The 20,569-nt window shown below is 42.8% G+C and overlaps 1 protein-coding gene across 11 annotated transcripts in view; it reads left to right on the top strand.

The window, feature by feature from the left end:
* The first annotated feature begins 252 nt into the window (after positions 1 to 252).
* The window catches only part of LOC307199533 (rho guanine nucleotide exchange factor 12-like), a 109,908-nt gene continuing 89,591 nt past the window's right edge, over positions 253 to 20,569 (top strand). For 6 of the 11 annotated variants that reach the window (XR_013831994.1, XR_013831995.1, XR_013831997.1 and 3 more), the window contains exons 1-3: positions 253 to 359; positions 18,737 to 18,883; positions 19,942 to 20,112. Coding sequence is in view for 1 of the 11 variants with exons in the window: in XM_079947496.1 (XP_079803622.1) it covers positions 18,833 to 18,883; positions 19,942 to 20,112 (222 nt within the window). In the remaining 10 variants the exon portion in view is untranslated. The remainder of the gene's footprint in view (positions 360 to 18,736; positions 18,884 to 19,941; positions 20,113 to 20,569) is intronic. The other 5 variants (XR_013831991.1, XR_013831992.1, XR_013831993.1 and 2 more) reach the window with 1 other exon arrangement.

Here is a 20,569-nt window from a genome sequence, read left to right as displayed (position 1 = left end):
GCCAGACGCTTGGCAGCTGCCTGAATTGTCCAGGTGACGGGTGTGGCAGAGAGAGCGTTCCTGGAGCCCAGAGCCCATTGGTGTGGGTGTGGCAGAGTGTTCCTGGAGCCCAGAGCCCATTGGAGTGGGTGTGGCAGAGTGTTCCTGGAGCCCAGAGCCCATTGGCTCCAGTCCTTGCCAGGCTCTGACCTCACAACCAGCTGTGGAATCCTGCAGAATGTTTTGTTTCCTAGGAGGCCAGGTGAGTTGTTTGAAAGGATCCCTGGGTCAGTTGAAAGCCCAGTTGGTTGAAGATCAGATCACTTCTGTTCTGGATATTTTCAGACCTGTTGCATAATGTGCTGCTGGTTTCGCAGAAGGTAAAATCATGGGAAAGGGGGGAGACATCATGAAGATTCATGCCCCTGCCACATGCCTAGTTTTTAAAGAAGCTCCTTGGTTATTTGACCTCCCCCCCCCCCTTTTGGTATATTTTTTATTAAGTTTTTCTGTTTTACATTTTAGAATATTCATTTAAACAACCTTAAAATATCAATGACTTCCCTTCTCTTTCCATGGTTCGTTTTACATACTATAAATCCCTGCATATTTTGCTTAAACTAAACCATTCAGTATTCCATTGTTACATCTATGAAAATTGATTTACACTGTTGAATTTATCTTAATGCTGCCAACGTTTTCATATGTACACAATTTTCACCCATATATTTAATAAACATTTTCCAATCTTTTTTAAACATATGTTCTTCTTGTTCTCTTTTTCTATATGTTAAGTCTGCAAGCTGCACATATTCCATCACTTTTAGTAGGGACTTTACTTGTCTTCCATTTTTGGGCTAATGAAACACAGGCCACAGTAATAGCATATATAAATAACCTCCCGCACCCCAAACTGAAAGTGTTCATCTATCAGTGATGCAACAAGGAAAATACATGTCTTCTTTCTTCCCCTGTTAAAATGCCGAACTCCAAGAGAGCCCCCAGATCAAGGGCTGGAGACCTATAGCACAGACTTGAGACCCCTGCTTCTCCCTTCTTCCACAGAAGAGCCATAATCTCTTTCCTTCTCCCTCCCAAGGGTAGCCTGGAACTTTGGAGTTCTCGAAAATGGCCAGGAGAGAATTTTTCTCCAAACGAGACCCAGAATGGCAGTGGCGGACTTTGGGCTCCAAAACTCCAGTACCGCCCTGTGCAACACCCCCCCTGCCTCCAGCCCACTACTGCCTCTTGTTCTCTGTTCCAAAGCATTGTTTGGGCACCCCCTGCAGTATGGCACCCAGTCACAATTTCAGAAAAAAATCTGACTTTCAGCAATTCACTCAAAAATGGTACCCAATGGTTGCAAATGCTCCCCTGAAAGGTTTGGCAGTAGAAACAGAAGGCTTTTTGTCACAGGACAAGAAATCAGACCTCAACAACTTAACCGGCGGAAGAAGATTTTTTTGAAAAAATCCCTAAGCCCCGGGGTCACAATTTCAGAAAAAATATGACTTTCGGGAATTCACTCAAAACGGGTGCCCAACGGTTGCAAATGCTCCCCTGAAAGGTTTGGCGGTCAAAACAGAAGGCTTTTTATCACAGGACAAGAAATCAGACCTCGACAACTTAACTGGCAGAATTTTTTTTTTTCAAAAAATCCCTAAGCCCCGGGGTTACAATTTCAGAAAAAATATGACATTCGGCAATTCACTCAAAAATGGTGCCCAGCGGTTGCAAATGCTCCTCTGAAAGGTTTGGCGGTCGAAACACAAGGCTTTTTATCACAGGACAAGAAATCAGACCTGGACAACTTAACCGGCAGAATTTTTTTTTTTTCAAAAAATTCCTAAGCCCCGGGGTCACAATTTCAGAAAAAATCTGACTTTCGGCAATTCACTCAAAACGGGTGCCCAAGGGTTGCAAATGCTCCCCTGAAAGGTTTGGCGGTCGAAACAGAAGGCTTTTTATCACAGGACAAGAAATCAGACCTCGACAACTTAACTGGCAGAATTTTTTTTTTTCAAAAAATCCCTAAGCCCCGGGGTCACAATTGCAGAAAAAATATGACTTTCGGGAATTCATTCAAAAATGGTGCCCAACGGTTGCAAATGCTCCCCTGAAAGGTTTGGCAGTCGAAACAGAAGGCTTTTTATCACAGGAATAGAAATCAGACCTGGACAACTTAACCTGTCGGAAGAAGATTTTTTTGAAAAAATCCCTAAGCCCCGGGGTCACAATTTCAGAAAAAATCTGACTTTCGGCAATTCACTCAAAACTGGTGCCCAACGGTTGCAAATGCTCCCCTGAAAGGTTTGGCGGTCGAAACACAAGGCTTTTTATCACAGGAATAGAAATCAGACCTCGACAACTTAACCGGCGGAAGAAGATTTTTTTGAAAAAATCTCTAAGCCCCGGGGTCACAATTTCAGAAAAAATATGACATTCGGCAATTCACTCAAAAATGGTGCCCAACGGTTGCCAATGCTCCCCTGAAAGGTTTGGCGGTCGAAACACAAGGCTTTTTATCACAGGAATAGAAATCAGACCTCGACAACTTAACCGGCGGAAGAAGATTTTTTTGAAAAAATCTCTAAGCCCCGGGGTCACAATTTCAGAAAAAATATGACATTCGGCAATTCACTCAAAAATGGTGCCCAACGGTTGCCAATGCTCCCCTGAAAGGTTTGGCGGTCGAAACAGAAGGCTTTTTATCACAGGACAAGAAATCAGACCTCGACAACTTAACTGGCAGAATTTTTTTTTTTTCAAAAAATTCCTAAGCCCCGGGGTCACAATTTCAGAAAAAATATGACATTCGGCAATTCACTCAAAAATGGTGCCCAGCGGTTGCAAATGCTCCCCTGAAAGGTTTGGCGGTCGAAACACAAGGCTTTTTATCACAGGACAAGAAATCAGACCTGGACAACTTAACCGGCAGAATTTTTTTTTTTTCAAAAAATTCCTAAGCCCCGGGGTCACAATTTCAGAAAAAATCTGACTTTCGGCAATTCACTCAAAACGGGTGCCCAAGGGTTGCAAATGCTCCCCTGAAAGGTTTGGCGGTCGAAACAGAAGGCTTTTTATCACAGGACAAGAAATCAGACCTCGACAACTTAACTGGCAGAATTTTTTTTTTTCAAAAAATCCCTAAGCCCCGGGGTCACAATTGCAGAAAAAATATGACTTTCGGGAATTCATTCAAAAATGGTGCCCAACGGTTGCAAATGCTCCCCTGAAAGGTTTGGCAGTCGAAACAGAAGGCTTTTTATCACAGGAATAGAAATCAGACCTGGACAACTTAACCTGTCGGAAGAAGATTTTTTTGAAAAAATCCCTAAGCCCCGGGGTCACAATTTCAGAAAAAATATGACATTCGGCAATTCACTCAAAAATGGTGCCCAACGGTTGCAAATGCTCCCCTGAAAGATTTGGCGGTCGAAACAGAAGGCTTTTTATCACAGGACAATAAATCAGACCTCGACAACTTAACCGGTGGAAGAAGATTTTTTTGAAAAAATCCCTAAGCCCTGGGGTCACAATTTCAGAAAAATATGACATTCGGCAATTCACTCAAAATTGGTGCCCAACGGTTGCAAATGCTCCCCTGAAAGGTTTGGCGGTCAAAACACAAGGCTTTTTATCACAGGACAAGAAATCAGACCTGGACAACTTAACCGGCAGAAAAATATTTTTTGGAAAAATCCCCAAGCCCCGGGGTCACAATTTCAGAAAAAACCTGACTTTTGGCAATTCACTCAAAAATGGTGCCCAACGGTTGCAAATGCTCCCTTGAAAGGTTTGGAGGTCAAAACAGAAGGCTTTTTATCACAGGACAAGAAATCAGCCTTCGACAACTTAACCAGCAAAAAAAATTTCGGCAATTCACTCAAAACGGGTGCCCAATGGTTGCAAATGCTCCCCTGAAAGGTTTGGCGGTCGAAACAGAAGGCTTTTTATCACAGGACAAGAAATCAGACCTGGACAACTTAACCTGTCGGAAGAAGATTTTTTTGAAAAAATCCCTAAGCCCCGGGGTCACAATTTCAGAAAAAATATGACTTTCGGGAATTCACTCAAAAATGGTGCCCAACGGTTGCCAATGCTCCCTGAAAGGTTTGGCGGTCGAAACAGAAGGCTTTTTATCACAGGAATAGAAATCAGACCTCGACAACTTAACCTGTCGGAAGAAGATTTTTTTGCAAAAAATCCCTAAGCCCCGGGGTCACAATTTCAGAAAAAAAATATCACTTTCGGCAATTCACTCAAAAATGATGCCCAACGGTTGCCAATGCTCCCCTGAAAGGTTTGGCGGTCGAAACAGAAGGCTTTTTATCACAGGACAAGAAATCAGCCCTCGACAATTTAATAAGCAGAAATTTTTATTTTTGGACCGGGGTCACAATTTCAGAAAAAATCTGCCTTTGGACAATTCACTCAAAAAAGGTGCCCAATGGTTGCAAATGCTCCCCTGAAAGGTTTGGCGGTCGAAACAGAAGGCTTTTTATCACAGGACAAAAAATAAGACCTCGACAACTTAACCGGTGGAACAAGATTTTTTTGAAAAAATCCCTAAGCCCCGGGGTCACAATTTCAGAAAAATATGACATTTGGCAATTCACTCAAAATTGGTGCCCAACGGTTGCAAATGCTTCCCTGAAAGGTTTGGCGGTCGAAACAGAAGGCTTTCTATCACAGGACAATAAATCAGACCTCGACAACTTAACTGGCAGAAATTTTTTTTTTCAAAAAATCCCTAAGCCCCGGGGTCACAATTTCAGAAAAAATCTGACTTTCGGCAATTCACTCAAAAATGGTGCCCAACGGTTGCCAATGCTCCCCTGACAGGTTTGGCGGTCGAAACAGAAGGCTTTTTATCACAGGACAAGAAATCAGACCTGGACAACTTAACTGGCAGAATTTTTTTTTTTTTCAAAAAATCCCTAAGCCCCGGGGGGTCACAATTTCAGAAAAAATCTGACTTTCGGCAATTCACTCAAAAATGGTGCCCAACGGTTGCCAATGCTCCCCTGAAAGGTTTGGCGGTCGAAACACAAGGCTTTTTATCAGAGTACAAGGAATCAGACCTGGACAACTTAACCGACAGAAATTTTTTTTTTCAAAAAATCCCTAAGCTCCGGGGTCACAATTGCAGAAAAAATATGACTTTCGGGAATTCACTCAAAAATGGTGCCCAACGGTTGCCAATGCTCCCTGAAAGGTTTGGCGGTCGAAACAGAAGGCTTTTTATCACAGGAATAGAAATCAGACCTCGACAACTTAACCTGTCGGAAGAAGATTTTTTTGCAAAAAATCCCTAAGCCCCGGGGTCACAATTTCAGAAAAAAATTTGATTTTTGGCAATTCACTCAAAACTGGAACCCAAGGGTTGCAAATGCTCCCCTGAAAGTTTTGGCGGCCGAAACAGAAGGCTTTTTATCACAGGACAAGAAATCAGACCTCGACAACTTAAACAGCAGAATTTTTTTTTAAAAAAAGTCCCTAAGTCCCGCTTTCACAGTTTTAGAAAAAATGTGACTTTCGGCAATTCACTCAAAAATGGTGCCCAGCGGTCGCAAATGCTCCCCTCAAAGGTTTGGCGGTCGAAACGGAAGGCTTTTTATCACAGGAATAGAAATCAGACCTCGACAACTTAACCGGCGGAAGAAGATTTTTTTGAAAAAATCCCTAAGCCCCGGGGTCACAATTTCAGAAAAAAAATATCACTTTCGGCAATTCACTCAAAAATGGTGCCCAACGGTTGCCAATGCTCCCCTGAAAGGTTTGGCGGTCGAAACAGAAGGCTTTTTATCATAGGAGAAGAAATCAGACCTGGACAACTTAACCAGCAAAAAAATATTTTTTTGAAAAAATCCCTAAGCCCCGGGGTCACAATTTCAGAAAAAATCTGACTTTCGGCAATTCACTCAAAAATGGTGCCCAACGGTTGCAAATGCTCCCCTGAAAGGTTTGGCGGTCGAAACAGAAGGCTTTTTATCACAGGACAAGAAATCAGACCTCGACAACTTAACCGGCGGAAGAAGATTTTTTTGAAAAAATCCCTAAGCCCCGGGGTCACAATTTCAGAAAAAATCTGACTTTCGGCAATTCAATCAAAATTGGTGCCCAACGGTTGCAGATGTTCCGCTGAAAGGTTTGGCGATCAAAACAGAAGGCTTTTTATCACAGGAATAGAAATCAGCCCTCGACAACTTAACCAGCGGGAAAATATTTTTTTGAAAAAATCCCTAAGCCCCGGGGTCACAATTTCAGAAAAAATCTGACTTTTGGCAATTCACTCAAAACTTGTGCCCAACGGTTGCAAATGCTCCCATGAAAGGTTTGGCGGTTGAAACAGAAGGATTTTTATCACAGGACAAGAAATCAGACCTCGACAACTTAACGAGCAGAATTTTTTTTTTCAAAAAATCCCTAAGCCCCGGTATCACAATTTCAGAAAAAAAATTGATTTTTGGCAATTCACTCAAAACTGGAACCCAAGGGTTGCAAATGCTCCCCTGAAAGTTTTGGCGGCCGAAACAGAAGGCTTTTTATCACAGGACAAGAAATCAGACCTCGACAACTTAAACAGCAGAATTTTTTTTTAAAAAAAGTCCCTAAGTCCCGCTTTCACAGTTTTAGAAAAAATGTGACTTTCGGCAATTCACTCAAAAATGGTGCCCAGCGGTCGCAAATGCTCCCCTCAAAGGTTTGGCGGTCGAAACGGAAGGCTTTTTATCACAGGAATAGAAATCAGACCTCGACAACTTAACTGGCAGAAATTTTTTTTTTCAAAAAATCCCTAAGCCCCGGGGTCACAATTTCAGAAAAAATCTGACTTTCGGCAATTCACTCAAAAATGGTGCCCAACGGTTGCCAATGCTCCCCTGAAAGGTTTGGCGGTCGAAACAGAAGGCTTTTTATCATAGGAGAAGAAATCAGACCTGGACAACTTAACCAGCAAAAAAATATTTTTTTGAAAAAATCCCTAAGCCCCGGGGTCACAATTTCAGAAAAAATCTGACTTTCGGCAATTCAATCAAAATTGGTGCCCAACGGTTGCAGATGTTCCGCTGAAAGGTTTGGCGATCAAAACAGAAGGCTTTTTATCACAGGAATAGAAATCAGCCCTCGACAACTTAACCAGCGGGAAAATATTTTTTTGAAAAAATCCCTAAGCCCCGGTATCACAATTTCAGAAAAAAATTTGATTTTTGGCAATTCACTCAAAACTGGAACCCAAGGGTTGCAAATGCTCCCCTGAAAGTTTTGGCGGCCGAAACAGAAGGCTTTTTATCACAGGACAAGAAATCAGACCTCGACAACTTAAACAGCAGAATTTTTTTTTTAAAAAAGTCCCTAAGTCCCGGTTTCACAGTTTTAGAAAAAATGTGACTTTCGGCAATTCACTCAAAAATGGTGCCCAGCGGTCGCAAATGCTCCCCTGAAAGGTTTGGCGGTCGAAACGGAAGGCTTTCTTTTAAAGGACAAGAAATCAGCCCTCGACAACTTAACTGGCAGAAAAATATTTTTTTGAAAAAATCCCTAAGCCCCGGGATCACAATTTCAGAAAAAATCTGACTTTCGGAAATTCACTCAAACCTGGTGCCCAACGGTTGCAAATGTTCCCCTGAAAGGTTTGTTGGTCGAAACAGAAGGCTTTTTGTCACAGGACAAGAAATCACCCCTCGACAACTTAACTGGCAGAAAAATATTTTTTAAAAAAATCCCTAAGCCCCGGGGTCACAATTTCAGAAAAAATCTGACTTTCGGCAGTTCACTCAAAACTGGTGCCCAACGGTTGCAAATGCTCCCCTGAAAGGTTGGGCGGTCGAAACAGAAGGCTTTCTATCACAGGACAAGAAATCAGACCTCGACAACTTAACCAGCAGAATTTTTTTTTTCAAAAAATCCCTAAGCCCGGGGCCACAGTTTCAGAAAAAAATCTGACTTTCGGCAATTCACTCAAAAATGGTGCCCAACGGTTGCAAATGATCCCCTGAAAGGTTTGGCAATCGAAACAGAAAGCTTTTCATCACAGTAATAGAAATCAGCACTCAACAACTTCAACAGCGAGAAAATATTTTTTTGAAAAAATCCCTAACCACAATTTCAGAAAAAAATTCAGAAACAAATCTGTCTTTCGGCAATTCAATCAAAAATGGTGCCCAACGGTTGCAGATGTTCCACTGAAAGGTTGGGCGGTCGAAACAGAAAGCTTTTGATCACAGGACAAGAAATCAGACCTCGACAACTTATCCGGCGGAAGAACATTTTTTTGAAAAACTCCCTAAGCCCCGGGGTCACAGTTTCAGAAAAAAATGTGGCTTTCGGCAATTCACTCAAAAATGGTGCCCAATGGTTGCAAATGCTCCCCTAAAGGTTTTGGCGGTTGAAACAGAAGGCTTTTTATCACAGGACAAGAAATCAGACCTTGACAAATTAACCGGCAAAATATTTTTTTTCAAAAAATCCCTAAGGCCGGGGCCACAATTTCAGAAAAAAATGTGGCTTTCGGCAATTGACTCAAAAATGGTGCCCAACGGTTGCAAATGCTCCCATGAAAGTTTTGGCGGTCGAAACAGAAGGCTTTTTATCACAGGACAAGAAATCAGGAGAATTTTTTTTTTTTCACTAAATCCCTAAGCCCCGGGGTCACAATTTCAGAAAAAAACTGACTTTTGGCAATTCACTCAAAAATGGTACCCAACGGTTGCAAATGCTTTCAGCAAATGCTGAAAGGTTTGGCGGTCGAAACAGAAGGCTTTTTATCACAGGACAAGAAATCAGACCTCGACAACTTAACTGGCATGCTCCCATGAACAACTTAACTGGCAGAATTTTTTTTTACAAAAAATCCCTAAGCCCCGGGGTCACAATTTCAGAAAAAATATGACTTTCGGCAATTCACTCAAAACGGGTGCCCAATGGTTGCAAATGCTCCCCTGAAAGGTTTGGCGGTCGAAACAGAAGGCTTTTTATCACAGGAATAGAAATCAGCCCTCGACAACTTAACCAGCGGGAAAATATTTTTTTGAAAAAATCCCTAAGCCCCGGTATCACAATTTCAGAAAAAAATTTGATTTTTGGCAATTCACTCAAAACTGGAACCCAAGGGTTGCAAATGCTCCCCTGAAAGTTTTGGCGGCCGAAACAGAAGGCTTTTTATCACAGGACAAGAAATCAGACCTCGACAACTTAAACAGCAGAATTTTTTTTTTAAAAAAGTCCCTAAGTCCCGGTTTCACAGTTTTAGAAAAAATGTGACTTTCGGCAATTCACTCAAAAATGGTGCCCAGCGGTCGCAAATGCTCCCCTGAAAGGTTTGGCGGTCGAAACGGAAGGCTTTCTTTTAAAGGACAAGAAATCAGCCCTCGACAACTTAACTGGCAGAAAAATATTTTTTTGAAAAAATCCCTAAGCCCCGGGATCACAATTTCAGAAAAAATCTGACTTTCGGAAATTCACTCAAACCTGGTGCCCAACGGTTGCAAATGTTCCCCTGAAAGGTTTGTTGGTCGAAACAGAAGGCTTTTTGTCACAGGACAAGAAATCACCCCTCGACAACTTAACTGGCAGAAAAATATTTTTTAAAAAAATCCCTAAGCCCCGGGGTCACAATTTCAGAAAAAATCTGACTTTCGGCAGTTCACTCAAAACTGGTGCCCAACGGTTGCAAATGCTCCCCTGAAAGGTTGGGCGGTCGAAACAGAAGGCTTTCTATCACAGGACAAGAAATCAGACGTCGACAACTTAACCAGCAGAATTTTTTTTTTCAAAAAATCCCTAAGCCCGGGGCCACAGTTTCAGAAAAAAATCTGACTTTCGGCAATTCACTCAAAAATGGTGCCCAACGGTTGCAAATGAACCCCTGAAAGGTTTGGCAATCGAAACAGAAAGCTTTTCATCACAGTAATAGAAATCAGCACTCAACAACTTCAACAGCGAGAAAATATTTTTTTGAAAAAATCCCTAACCACAATTTCAGAAAAAAATTCAGAAACAAATCTGTCTTTCGGCAATTCAATCAAAAATGGTGCCCAACGGTTGCAGATGTTCCACTGAAAGGTTGGGCGGTCGAAACAGAAAGCTTTTGATCACAGGACAAGAAATCAGACCTCGACAACTTATCCGGCGGAAGAACATTTTTTTGAAAAACTCCCTAAGCCCCGGGGTCACAGTTTCAGAAAAAAATGTGGCTTTCGGCAATTCACTCAAAAATGGTGCCCAATGGTTGCAAATGCTCCCCTAAAGGTTTTGGCGGTTGAAACAGAAGGCTTTTTATCACAGGACAAGAAATCAGACCTTGACAAATTAACCGGCAAAATATTTTTTTTCAAAAAATCCCTAAGGCCGGGGCCACAATTTCAGAAAAAAATGTGGCTTTCGGCAATTGACTCAAAAATGGTGCCCAACGGTTGCAAATGCTCCCATGAAAGTTTTGGCGGTCGAAACAGAAGGCTTTTTATCACAGGACAAGAAATCAGGAGAATTTTTTTTTTTCACTAAATCCCTAAGCCCCGGGGTCACAATTTCAGAAAAAAACTGACTTTTGGCAATTCACTCAAAAATGGTACCCAACGGTTGCAAATGCTTTCAGCAAATGCTGAAAGGTTTGGCGGTCGAAACAGAAGGCTTTTTATCACAGGACAAGAAATCAGACCTCGACAACTTAACTGGCATGCTCCCATGAACAACTTAACTGGCAGAATTTTTTTTTACAAAAAATCCCTAAGCCCCGGGGTCACAATTTCAGAAAAAATATGACTTTCGGCAATTCACTCAAAACGGGTGCCCAATGGTTGCAAATGCTCCCCTGAAAGGTTTGGCGGTCGAAACAGAAGGCTTTTTATCACAGGACAAGAAATCAGCCCTCGACAATTTAATAAGCAGAAATTTTTATTTTTGGACCGGGGTCACAATTTCAGAAAAAATCTGCCTTTGGACAATTCACTCAAAAAAGGTGCCCAATGGTTGCAAATGCTCCCCTGAAAGGTTTGGCGGTCGAAACAGAAGGCTTTTTATCACAGGACAAAAAATAAGACCTCGACAACTTAACCGGTGGAAGAAGATTTTTTTGAAAAAATCCCTAAGCCCCGGGGTCACAATTTCAGAAAAATATGACATTTGGCAATTCACTCAAAATTGGTGCCCAACGGTTGCAAATGCTCCCCTGAAAGGTTTGGCGGTCGAAACAGAAGGCTTTCTATCACAGGACAATAAATCAGACCTCGACAACTTAACTGGCAGAAATTTTTTTTTTCAAAAAATCCCTAAGCCCCGGGGTCACAATTTCAGAAAAAATCTGACTTTCGGCAATTCACTCAAAAATGGTGCCCAACGGTTGCCAATGCTCCCCTGACAGGTTTGGCGGTCGAAACAGAAGGCTTTTTATCACAGGACAAGAAATCAGACCTGGACAACTTAACCGACAGAATTTTTTTTTCTCAAAAAATCCCTAAGCCCCGGGGTCACAATTGCAGAAAAAATATGACTTTCGGGAATTCACTCAAAAATGGTGCCCAACGGTTGCCAATGCTCCCTGAAAGGTTTGGCGGTCGAAACAGAAGGCTTTTTATCACAGGACAAGAAATCAGACCTGGACAACTTAACTGGCAGAATTTTTTTTTTTCAAAAAATCCCTAAGCCCCGGGGTCACAATTTCAGAAAAAATCTGACTTTCGGCAATTCACTCAAAAATGGTGCCCAACGGTTGCAAATGCTCCCCTGAAAGGTTTGGCGGTTGAAACAGAAGGCTTTTTATCACAGGACAAGAAATCAGACCTCGACAACTTAACCGGCGGAAGAAGATTTTTTTGAAAAAATCCCTAAGCCCCGGGGTCACAATTTCAGAAAAAATCTGACTTTTGGCAATTCACTCAAAAATGGTGCCCAACGGTTGCAAATGCTCCCATGAAAGTTTTGGCGGTCGAAACAGAAGGCTTTTTATCACAGGAATAGAAATCAGCCCTCGACAACTTAACCAGCAGAATTTTTTTTTTTCAAAAAATTCCTAAGCCCCGGGGTCACAATTTCAGAAAAAATCTGACTTTCGGCAATTCACTCAAAAATGGTGCCCAACGGTTGCCAATGCTCCCCTGACAGGTTTGGCGGTCGAAACAGAAGGCTTTTTATCACAGCACAAGAAATCAGACCTCGACAACTTAACTGGCAGAAATTTTTTTTTTCAAAAAATCCCTAAGCCCCGGGGTCACAATTTCAGAAAAAATCTGACTTTCGGCAATTCACTCAAAAATGGTGCCCAACGGTTGCAAATGCTCCCCTGAAAGGTTTGGCGGTTGAAACAGAAGGCTTTTTATCACAGGACAAGAAATCAGACCTCGACAACTTAACCGGCGGAAGAAGATTTTTTTGAAAAAATCCCTAAGCCCCGGGGTCACAATTTCAGAAAAAATCTGACTTTTGGCAATTCACTCAAAAATGGTGCCCAACGGTTGCAAATGCTCCCATGAAAGTTTTGGCGGTCGAAACAGAAGGCTTTTTATCACAGGAATAGAAATCAGCCCTCGACAACTTAACCAGCAGAATTTTTTTTTTTCAAAAAATTCCTAAGCCCCGGGGTCACAATTTCAGAAAAAAATCTGACTTTCGGCAATTCACTCAAAAATGGTGCCCAACGGTTGCAAATGCTCCCCTGAAAGGTTTGGCGGTCGAAACAGAAGGCTTTTTATCACAGCACAAGAAATCAGCCCTCGACAACTTAACCGGCAGATTAATATTTTTTTGAAAAAATCCCTAAGTCCCGGGGTCACAATTTCCTTAAAAAAGCTGACTTTCGGCAATTCACTCAAAACTGGTGCCCAAGGGTTGCAAATGCTCCCCTGAAAGGTTTGGCGGTCGAAACAGAAGGCTTTTTATCACAGGACAAGAAATCAGACCTCGACAACTTAACCAGCAGAATTTATTTTTTTCAAAAAATCCCTAAGGCCGGGGCCACAATTTCAGAAAAAATCTGACTTTCGGCAATTCAATCAAAAATGGTGCACAACGGTTGCAGATGTTCCACTGAAAGGTTGGGCGGTCGAAACAGAAAGCTTTTGATTACAGGACAAGAAATCAGCCCTCGACAACTTAACTGGCAGAAAAATAATTTTTTCAAAAAATCCCTAAGCCCCAGGGTCACAATTTCAGAAAAAAAATCTGACTTTCGGCAATTCAATCAAAATCGGTGCCCAACGGTTGCAGATGTTCCGCTGAAAGGTTTGGCGGTCCAAACAGAAGGCTTTTAATCACAGGACAAGAAATCAGACCTCGACAACTTAACCAGCAGAATTTTTTTTTCCAAAAAATCCCTAAGCCCGGGGCCACAGTTTCAGAAAAAAAATCTGACTTTCAGCAATTCACTCAAAAATGGTGCCCAACGGTTGCAAATGATCCCCTGAAAGGTTTGGCAATCGAAACAGAAAGCTTTTTATCACAGTAATAGAAATCAGCACTCGACAACTTCAACAGCGGGAAAATATTTTTTTGAAAAAATCCCTAACCACAATTTCAGAAAAAAATTCAGAAACAAATCTGTCTTTCGGCAATTCAATCAAAAATGGTGCCCAACGGTTGCAGATGTTCCACTGAAAGGTTGGGCGGTCGAAACAGAAAGCTTTTGATCACAGGACAAGAAATCAGACCTCGACAACTTATCCGGCGGAAGAACATTTTTTTGAAAAACTCCCTAAGCCCCGGGGTCACAGTTTCAGAAAAAAATGTGGCTTTCGGCAATTCACTCAAAAATGGTGCCCAATGGTTGCAAATGCTCCCCTAAAGGTTTTGGCGGTTGAAACAGAAGGCTTTTTATCACAGGACAAGAAATCAGACCTTGACAAATTAACCGGCAAAATATTTTTTTTCAAAAAATCCCTAAGGCCGGGGCCACAATTTCAGAAAAAAATGTGGCTTTCGGCAATTGACTCAAAAATGGTGCCCAACGGTTGCAAATGCTCCCATGAAAGTTTTGGCGGTCGAAACAGAAGGCTTTTTATCACAGGACAAGAAATCAGGAGAATTTTTTTTTTTTCACTAAATCCCTAAGCCCCGGGGTCACAATTTCAGAAAAAAACTGACTTTTGGCAATTCACTCAAAAATGGTACCCAACGGTTGCAAATGCTCCCCTGAAAGGTTTGGCGGTCGAAACAGAAGGCTTTTTATCACAGGACAAGAAATCAGACCTCGACAACTTATCCGGCGGAAGAACATTTTTTTGAAAAAATCCCTAAGCCCCGGGGTCACAGTTTCAGAAAAAATCTGACTTTTGGCAATTCACTCAAAAATGGTGCCCAACGGTTGCAAATGCTCCCATGAAAGTTTTGGCGGTCGAAACAGAAGGCTTTTTATCACAGGAATAGAAATCAGCCCTCGACAACTTAACCAGCAGAATTTTTTTTTTCCAAAAAATTCCTAAGCCCCGGGGTCACAATTTCAGAAAAAATCTAACTTTCGGCAATTCACTCAAAAATGGTGCCCAACGGTTGCAAATGCTCCCCTGAAAGGTTTGGCGGTCGAAACAGAAGGCTTTTTATCACAGCACAAGAAATCAGCCCTCGACAACTTAACCGGCAGATTAATATTTTTTTGAAAAAATCCCTAAGTCCCGGGGTCACAATTTCCTTAAAAAAGCTGACTTTCGGCAATTCACTCAAAACTGGTGCCCAAGGGTTGCAAATGCTCCCCTGAAAGGTTTGGCGGTCGAAACAGAAGGCTTTTTATCACAGGACAAGAAATCAGACCTCGACAACTTAAGCAGCAGAATTTATTTTTTTCAAAAAATCCCTAAGGCCGGGGCCACAATTTCAGAAAAAATCTGACTTTCGGCAATTCAATCAAAAATGGTGCACAACGGTTGCAGATGTTCCACTGAAAGGTTGGGCGGTCGAAACAGAAAGCTTTTGATTACAGGACAAGAAATCAGCCCTCGACAACTTAACTGGCAGAAAAATAATTTTTTCAAAAAATCCCTAAGCCCCAGGGTCACAATTTCAGAAAAAAATCTGACTTTCGGCAATTCAATCAAAATCGGTGCCCAACGGTTGCAGATGTTCCGCTGAAAGGTTTGGCGGTCCAAACAGAAGGCTTTTAATCACAGGACAAGAAATCAGACCTCGACAACTTAACCAGCAGAATTTTTTTTTCCAAAAAATCCCTAAGCCCGGGGCCACAGTTTCAGAAAAAAAATCTGACTTTCAGCAATTCACTCAAAAATGGTGCCCAACGGTTGCAAATGATCCCCTGAAAGGTTTGGCAATCGAAACAGAAAGCTTTTTATCACAGTAATAGAAATCAGCACTCGACAACTTCAACAGCGGGAAAATATTTTTTTGAAAAAATCCCTAACCACAATTTCAGAAAAAAATTCAGAAACAAATCTGTCTTTCGGCAATTCAATCAAAAATGGTGCCCAACGGTTGCAGATGTTCCACTGAAAGGTTGGGCGGTCGAAACAGAAAGCTTTTGATCACAGGACAAGAAATCAGACCTCGACAACTTATCCGGCGGAAGAACATTTTTTTGAAAAACTCCCTAAGCCCCGGGGTCACAGTTTCAGAAAAAAATGTGGCTTTCGGCAATTCACTCAAAAATGGTGCCCAATGGTTGCAAATGCTCCCCTAAAGGTTTTGGCGGTTGAAACAGAAGGCTTTTTATCACAGGACAAGAAATCAGACCTTGACAAATTAACCGGCAAAATATTTTTTTTCAAAAAATCCCTAAGGCCGGGGCCACAATTTCAGAAAAAAATGTGGCTTTCGGCAATTGACTCAAAAATGGTGCCCAACGGTTGCAAATGCTCCCATGAAAGTTTTGGCGGTCGAAACAGAAGGCTTTTTATCACAGGACAAGAAATCAGGAGAATTTTTTTTTTTTCACTAAATCCCTAAGCCCCGGGGTCACAATTTCAGAAAAAAACTGACTTTTGGCAATTCACTCAAAAATGGTACCCAACGGTTGCAAATGCTCCCCTGAAAGGTTTGGCGGTCGAAACAGAAGGCTTTTTATCACAGGACAAGAAATCAGACCTCGACAACTTATCCGGCGGAAGAACATTTTTTTGAAAAAATCCCTAAGCCCCGGGGTCACAGTTTCAGAAAAAATCTGACTTTTGGCAATTCACTCAAAAATGGTGCCCAACGGTTGCAAATGCTCCCATGAAAGTTTTGGCGGTCGAAACAGAAGGCTTTTTATCACAGGAATAGAAATCAGCCCTCGACAACTTAACCAGCAGAATTTTTTTTTTCCAAAAAATTCCTAAGCCCCGGGGTCACAATTTCAGAAAAAATCTAACTTTCGGCAATTCACTCAAAAATGGTGCCCAATGGTTGCAAATGCTCCCCTGAAAGGTTTGGCGGTCGAAACAGAAGGCTTTTTATCACAGCACAAGAAATCAGCCCTCGACAACTTAACCGGCAGATTAATATTTTTTTGAAAAAATCCCTAAGTCCCGGGGTCACAATTTCCTTAAAAAAGCTGACTTTCGGCAATTCACTCAAAACTGGTGCCCAAGGGTTGCAAATGCTCCCCTGAAAGGTTTGGCGGTCGAAACAGAAGGCTTTTTATCACAGGACAAGAAATCAGACCTCGACAACTTAAGCAGCAGAATTTATTTTTTTCAAAAAATCCCTAAGGCCGGGGCCACAATTTCAGAAAAAATCTGACTTTCGGCAATTCAATCAAAAATGGTGCACAACGGTTGCAGATGTTCCACTGAAAGGTTGGGCGGTCGAAACAGAAAGCTTTTGATTACAGGACAAGAAATCAGCCCTCGACAACTTAACTGGCAGAAAAATAATTTTTTAAAAAAATCCCTAAGCCCCAGGGTCACAATTTCAGAAAAAAACTGACTTTCGGCAATTCAATCAAAATCGGTGCCCAACGGTTGCAGATGTTCCGCTGAAAGGTTTGGCGGTCCAAACACAAGGCTTTTTATCACAGGAATAGAAATCAGCCCTCGAAAGCTTAAGCGGCAGAAAAAAATTTTTTTTGCAAAAATCCCTAAGCCCCGGGGTCACAATTTCAGAAAAAATCTGACTTTCGGCAATTCGCTCAAAAATGGTGCCCAACGGTTGCAAATGCTCCCCTGAAAGATTTGGCGGTCGAAAGAGAAGGCTTTTTATCACAGTAAAAGAAATCAGCCTTCGACAACTTAACTGGCAGAAAAATAATTTTTAAAAAAATCCCTAAGCCCCAGGGTCACAATTTCAGAAAAAATCTGACTTTCGGCAATTCAATCAAAAATGGTGCCCAACGGTTGCAGATGTTCCACTGAAAGGTTGGGCGGTCGAAACAGAAGGCTTTTTATCACAGCACAAGAAATCAGCCCTCGACAACTTATCCGGCGGAAGAATATTTTTTTGAAAAAATCCCTAAGCCCCGGGATCACAATTTCAGAAAAAATCTGACTTTCAGCAATTCACTCAAAACTGGTGCCCAGCGGTTGGAAATGCTCCCATGAAAGTTTTGGCGGTCGAAACAGAAGGCTTCTTATCACAGGACAAGGAATCACCTCTTGACAACTTAACCAGCGGAGGAATATTTTTTTGAAAAAATCCCTAAGCCCCAGGGTCACAATTTCAGAAACTAATCTGACTTTCGGCAATTCACTCAAAAATGGTGCCCAACGGTTGCAAATGCTGCCTTGAATGTTTTGGCAGTCGAAACAGAAGGCTTTTTATCATAGGACAAGAAATCAGCATAATTTTTTTTTTTTCAAAAAATCCCTAAGCCCCAGGGTCACAATTTCAGAAACTTATCTGACTTTCGGCAATTCACTCAAAAATGGCGCCCAACGGTTGCAAATGCTCCCCTGAAAGGTTTGGTGGTTAAAACAGAAGGCTTTTTATCACAGGACAAGAAATCAAACCTGGACAACTTAATCGGCAGAATTTTTTTTTTTTCAAAAAATCCCTAAGACGCTTAGGGATTTTTACAAAAAAATATTTTCCCGCCGGTGAAGTTGTCGAGGTCTGATTTCTTGTCCTGTGATAAAACGCCTTCTATTTCAACCGGCAAACGTTTAACCAGAGCATTTGCAACCGTTGAGTGAATTGCCGAAAGTAAGATTTTTTCTGAAATTGTGACCGCCAGTGAAGTTGTCGAGGGCTGATTTCTTGTCCTGTGTTAAAATGCCTTCTGTTTCGGCCGCCAAACCTTTCAGGGGAGCATTTGCAATCGTTGGGCACCATTTTTGAGTGAATTGCCGAACATCAGATTTTTTTTCTGAAATTGTGACCCCGGGGCTTAGGGATTTTTTCAAAAAAATCTTCTTCCGCCGTTTAAGTTGTCGAGGTCTGATTTCTTGTCCTGTGATAAAAAGCCTTCTGTTTCGACTGCCAAGTCATGCCACCCTAAAACCAGCAGAGCCATTGGGTGCTTCCTGGTATCTAGGCTGGCGAGTGGCCATAGGTCAGCAGTGGAGCACTTGACTTGCCTGCATGAACCCCAAGTGCAGTAGCATCTCCAGGAAGGCCTGGGAAGGAGAGACCCCTGCGTGACGCACTGGAGAGCCACCTGCCGTGGAGGTCACTTTGGGTCAGGTGGACCCATGGTCTGACTGGACAAGGCAACTCCTTGGCGCCCCACCAGTGGCCACTCTGATCTTTGCTTCCAGTTCAGGAGGAGAGCAGGATCCATCTCTCCTTGTAAGGCAGAGCCCAAGTCTTTTTTGAAAGAACCCACTTTAGCTGCCTCTTTTCCAGACCCTGCTGGGATTCGGCCTCAACCTGCTCTTCTTCTTCTTCTGCCCTCTTTGCACAGAGCTATTTACGACGGAGGTATCTCACCTACACTCGCTGCATAGTCTGGTGGCCCTGTTTTACCAATGGATGTATAAATAAAAACTCCTTTAACAGGATGAGCTGGCCCTCATTTTCCCCAACCTACAAGAATTGCTCAAGATCCACAGTAAGTCTGCTTCCCCTCCAGACTGGTCCCCATTCTGTGGCTGGCCCAGGTCTCCGCTTCTTCCTGGGCGGGTCAGGAGAAAGCCCAAAAATCGGAGCACAGCATCCTAAGAGCTTTGCAGCAGGATCAGGCCCAAGGGACCCAGCCAATCTTGCAATGTCCCCCAGGAATGGGGATTATACAGAGACATCCACTGCCTTGGGCAGGGGAGGATGGAGGTGGCAGCCAGTTGCTGCCTCTAAGTCTAGCCTACCTCACAGGGTTGTTGTTGTAGGATGTGTTACATCAGTGCAGTCAGTTACAACATGCTTTACTTCCTAGAGTGGACAGAGCTGTGTGTGTGTGTGTGTGTAACTACCTGTTCCTGCTGTAAGTTACTCACCAGATGAGTGTGACTATAAAAGCAGAGTCACACAGCCATTTTGGTTCAGTTCAGTTCCTGTTTGATTCAACTCTCAGTTAAGTCTCATCCATTTTGTTGTCTGCTGGCTCTGAATGCCACCACCGCTGGCTGACCAATTTCCTGGACTGCAAGATGCGGTGCCTGGCCAGTTACCCTCTGCTGCTGAATAATATCATCCAGCACACTCTTCCTCCTTCTCCATATATTTGTGTGGTGGGGAGGGTGTCCCAGGAGAGCTGTATCTCTCCATGATCCCATGTTGATATGCTTCCTAACTTTGGGAGGTTGTGAGCTGCATTGAGCCTGCCTTACTAGGGAAAGCCAGCGCCCAAGGAGGGTGATGGTGGGGGGAGAGATGATGTCCTGTGTTTATACAACCCCTGTCTGCTTGCATTAGTGCCCATAGGGCTGTGTCTGCAGTGCATAGGTGTTGTTCAGCAGCCCACTTTCCTATCAGCAAACAAGGATCCCTTTGCCTCATGCATCTGGGCTGCTGCTGCTGCTGCTGATCTGCCTTTCAGACCTGTTTGCTTTTCAATGCAGCCTTGTTCTTAGTTTGTGCTGGGATCTGCGTTGGGTTTCAAGCTAATAAAATGAAACCAACTTTGCAGGCAGCCTCTATGCCCCTCTCTCTCTATGCACCTTCCTTGCTCAGAGTCAATCTGTGAGCACCAGTGCCTTTGCCTGGCACTCAAGGAGTTTAAGGAGTTTCGTGCAGGAGGAGCTGAGGCAGGCAGAGTACCAGCAGCAGCTGGCCGCCTACCAAAAGAGCCTGGATGCCAGGTCTCTGCGGAAGAACGGTCACCCACTGGCCAGGCAATTCCAGGTAGGAATTTGCCCTTCCCTCCAATCCCTGAAATATACTTGGAGTCGAATGTGGATTTCATGCTCTTTATTCAGCTCATAGTAGTGAGGAATGGAAATTCCCCCGAAATGTCTGCTTTATGTACATTATTTACGCAATGGTTGCGTGCCACATGATTGGCTAATTCCGGGATTCTCCTGTAGGCCAATCAGGTTGCGACTTCACTTCCACCTGGAGTTGGTTTGGGTGGCTCCTCTGGACCAATCAGACTACTGCATTCTGGATCCTATTGTTCTAGGACCAATCAGACGGCTGCATTCTGGATCCTATTGTTCTAGGACCAATCAGACTGCTGCATTCTGAATCCTATTGTTCTAGGACCAATCAGACTGCTGCATTCTGAATCCTATTGTTCTAGGACCAATCAGACTGCTGCATTCTGAATCCTATTGTTCTAGGACCAATCAGACTGCTGCAT

This window comes from Podarcis cretensis (genome assembly GCF_951804945.1).
Source record: "Podarcis cretensis genome assembly, chromosome: 12".
NCBI lineage: Eukaryota > Metazoa > Chordata > Lepidosauria > Squamata > Lacertidae > Podarcis > Podarcis cretensis.
Note: the sequence above shows the minus strand (reverse complement) of the source record. Positions and strands in the feature narration are given on the sequence as shown.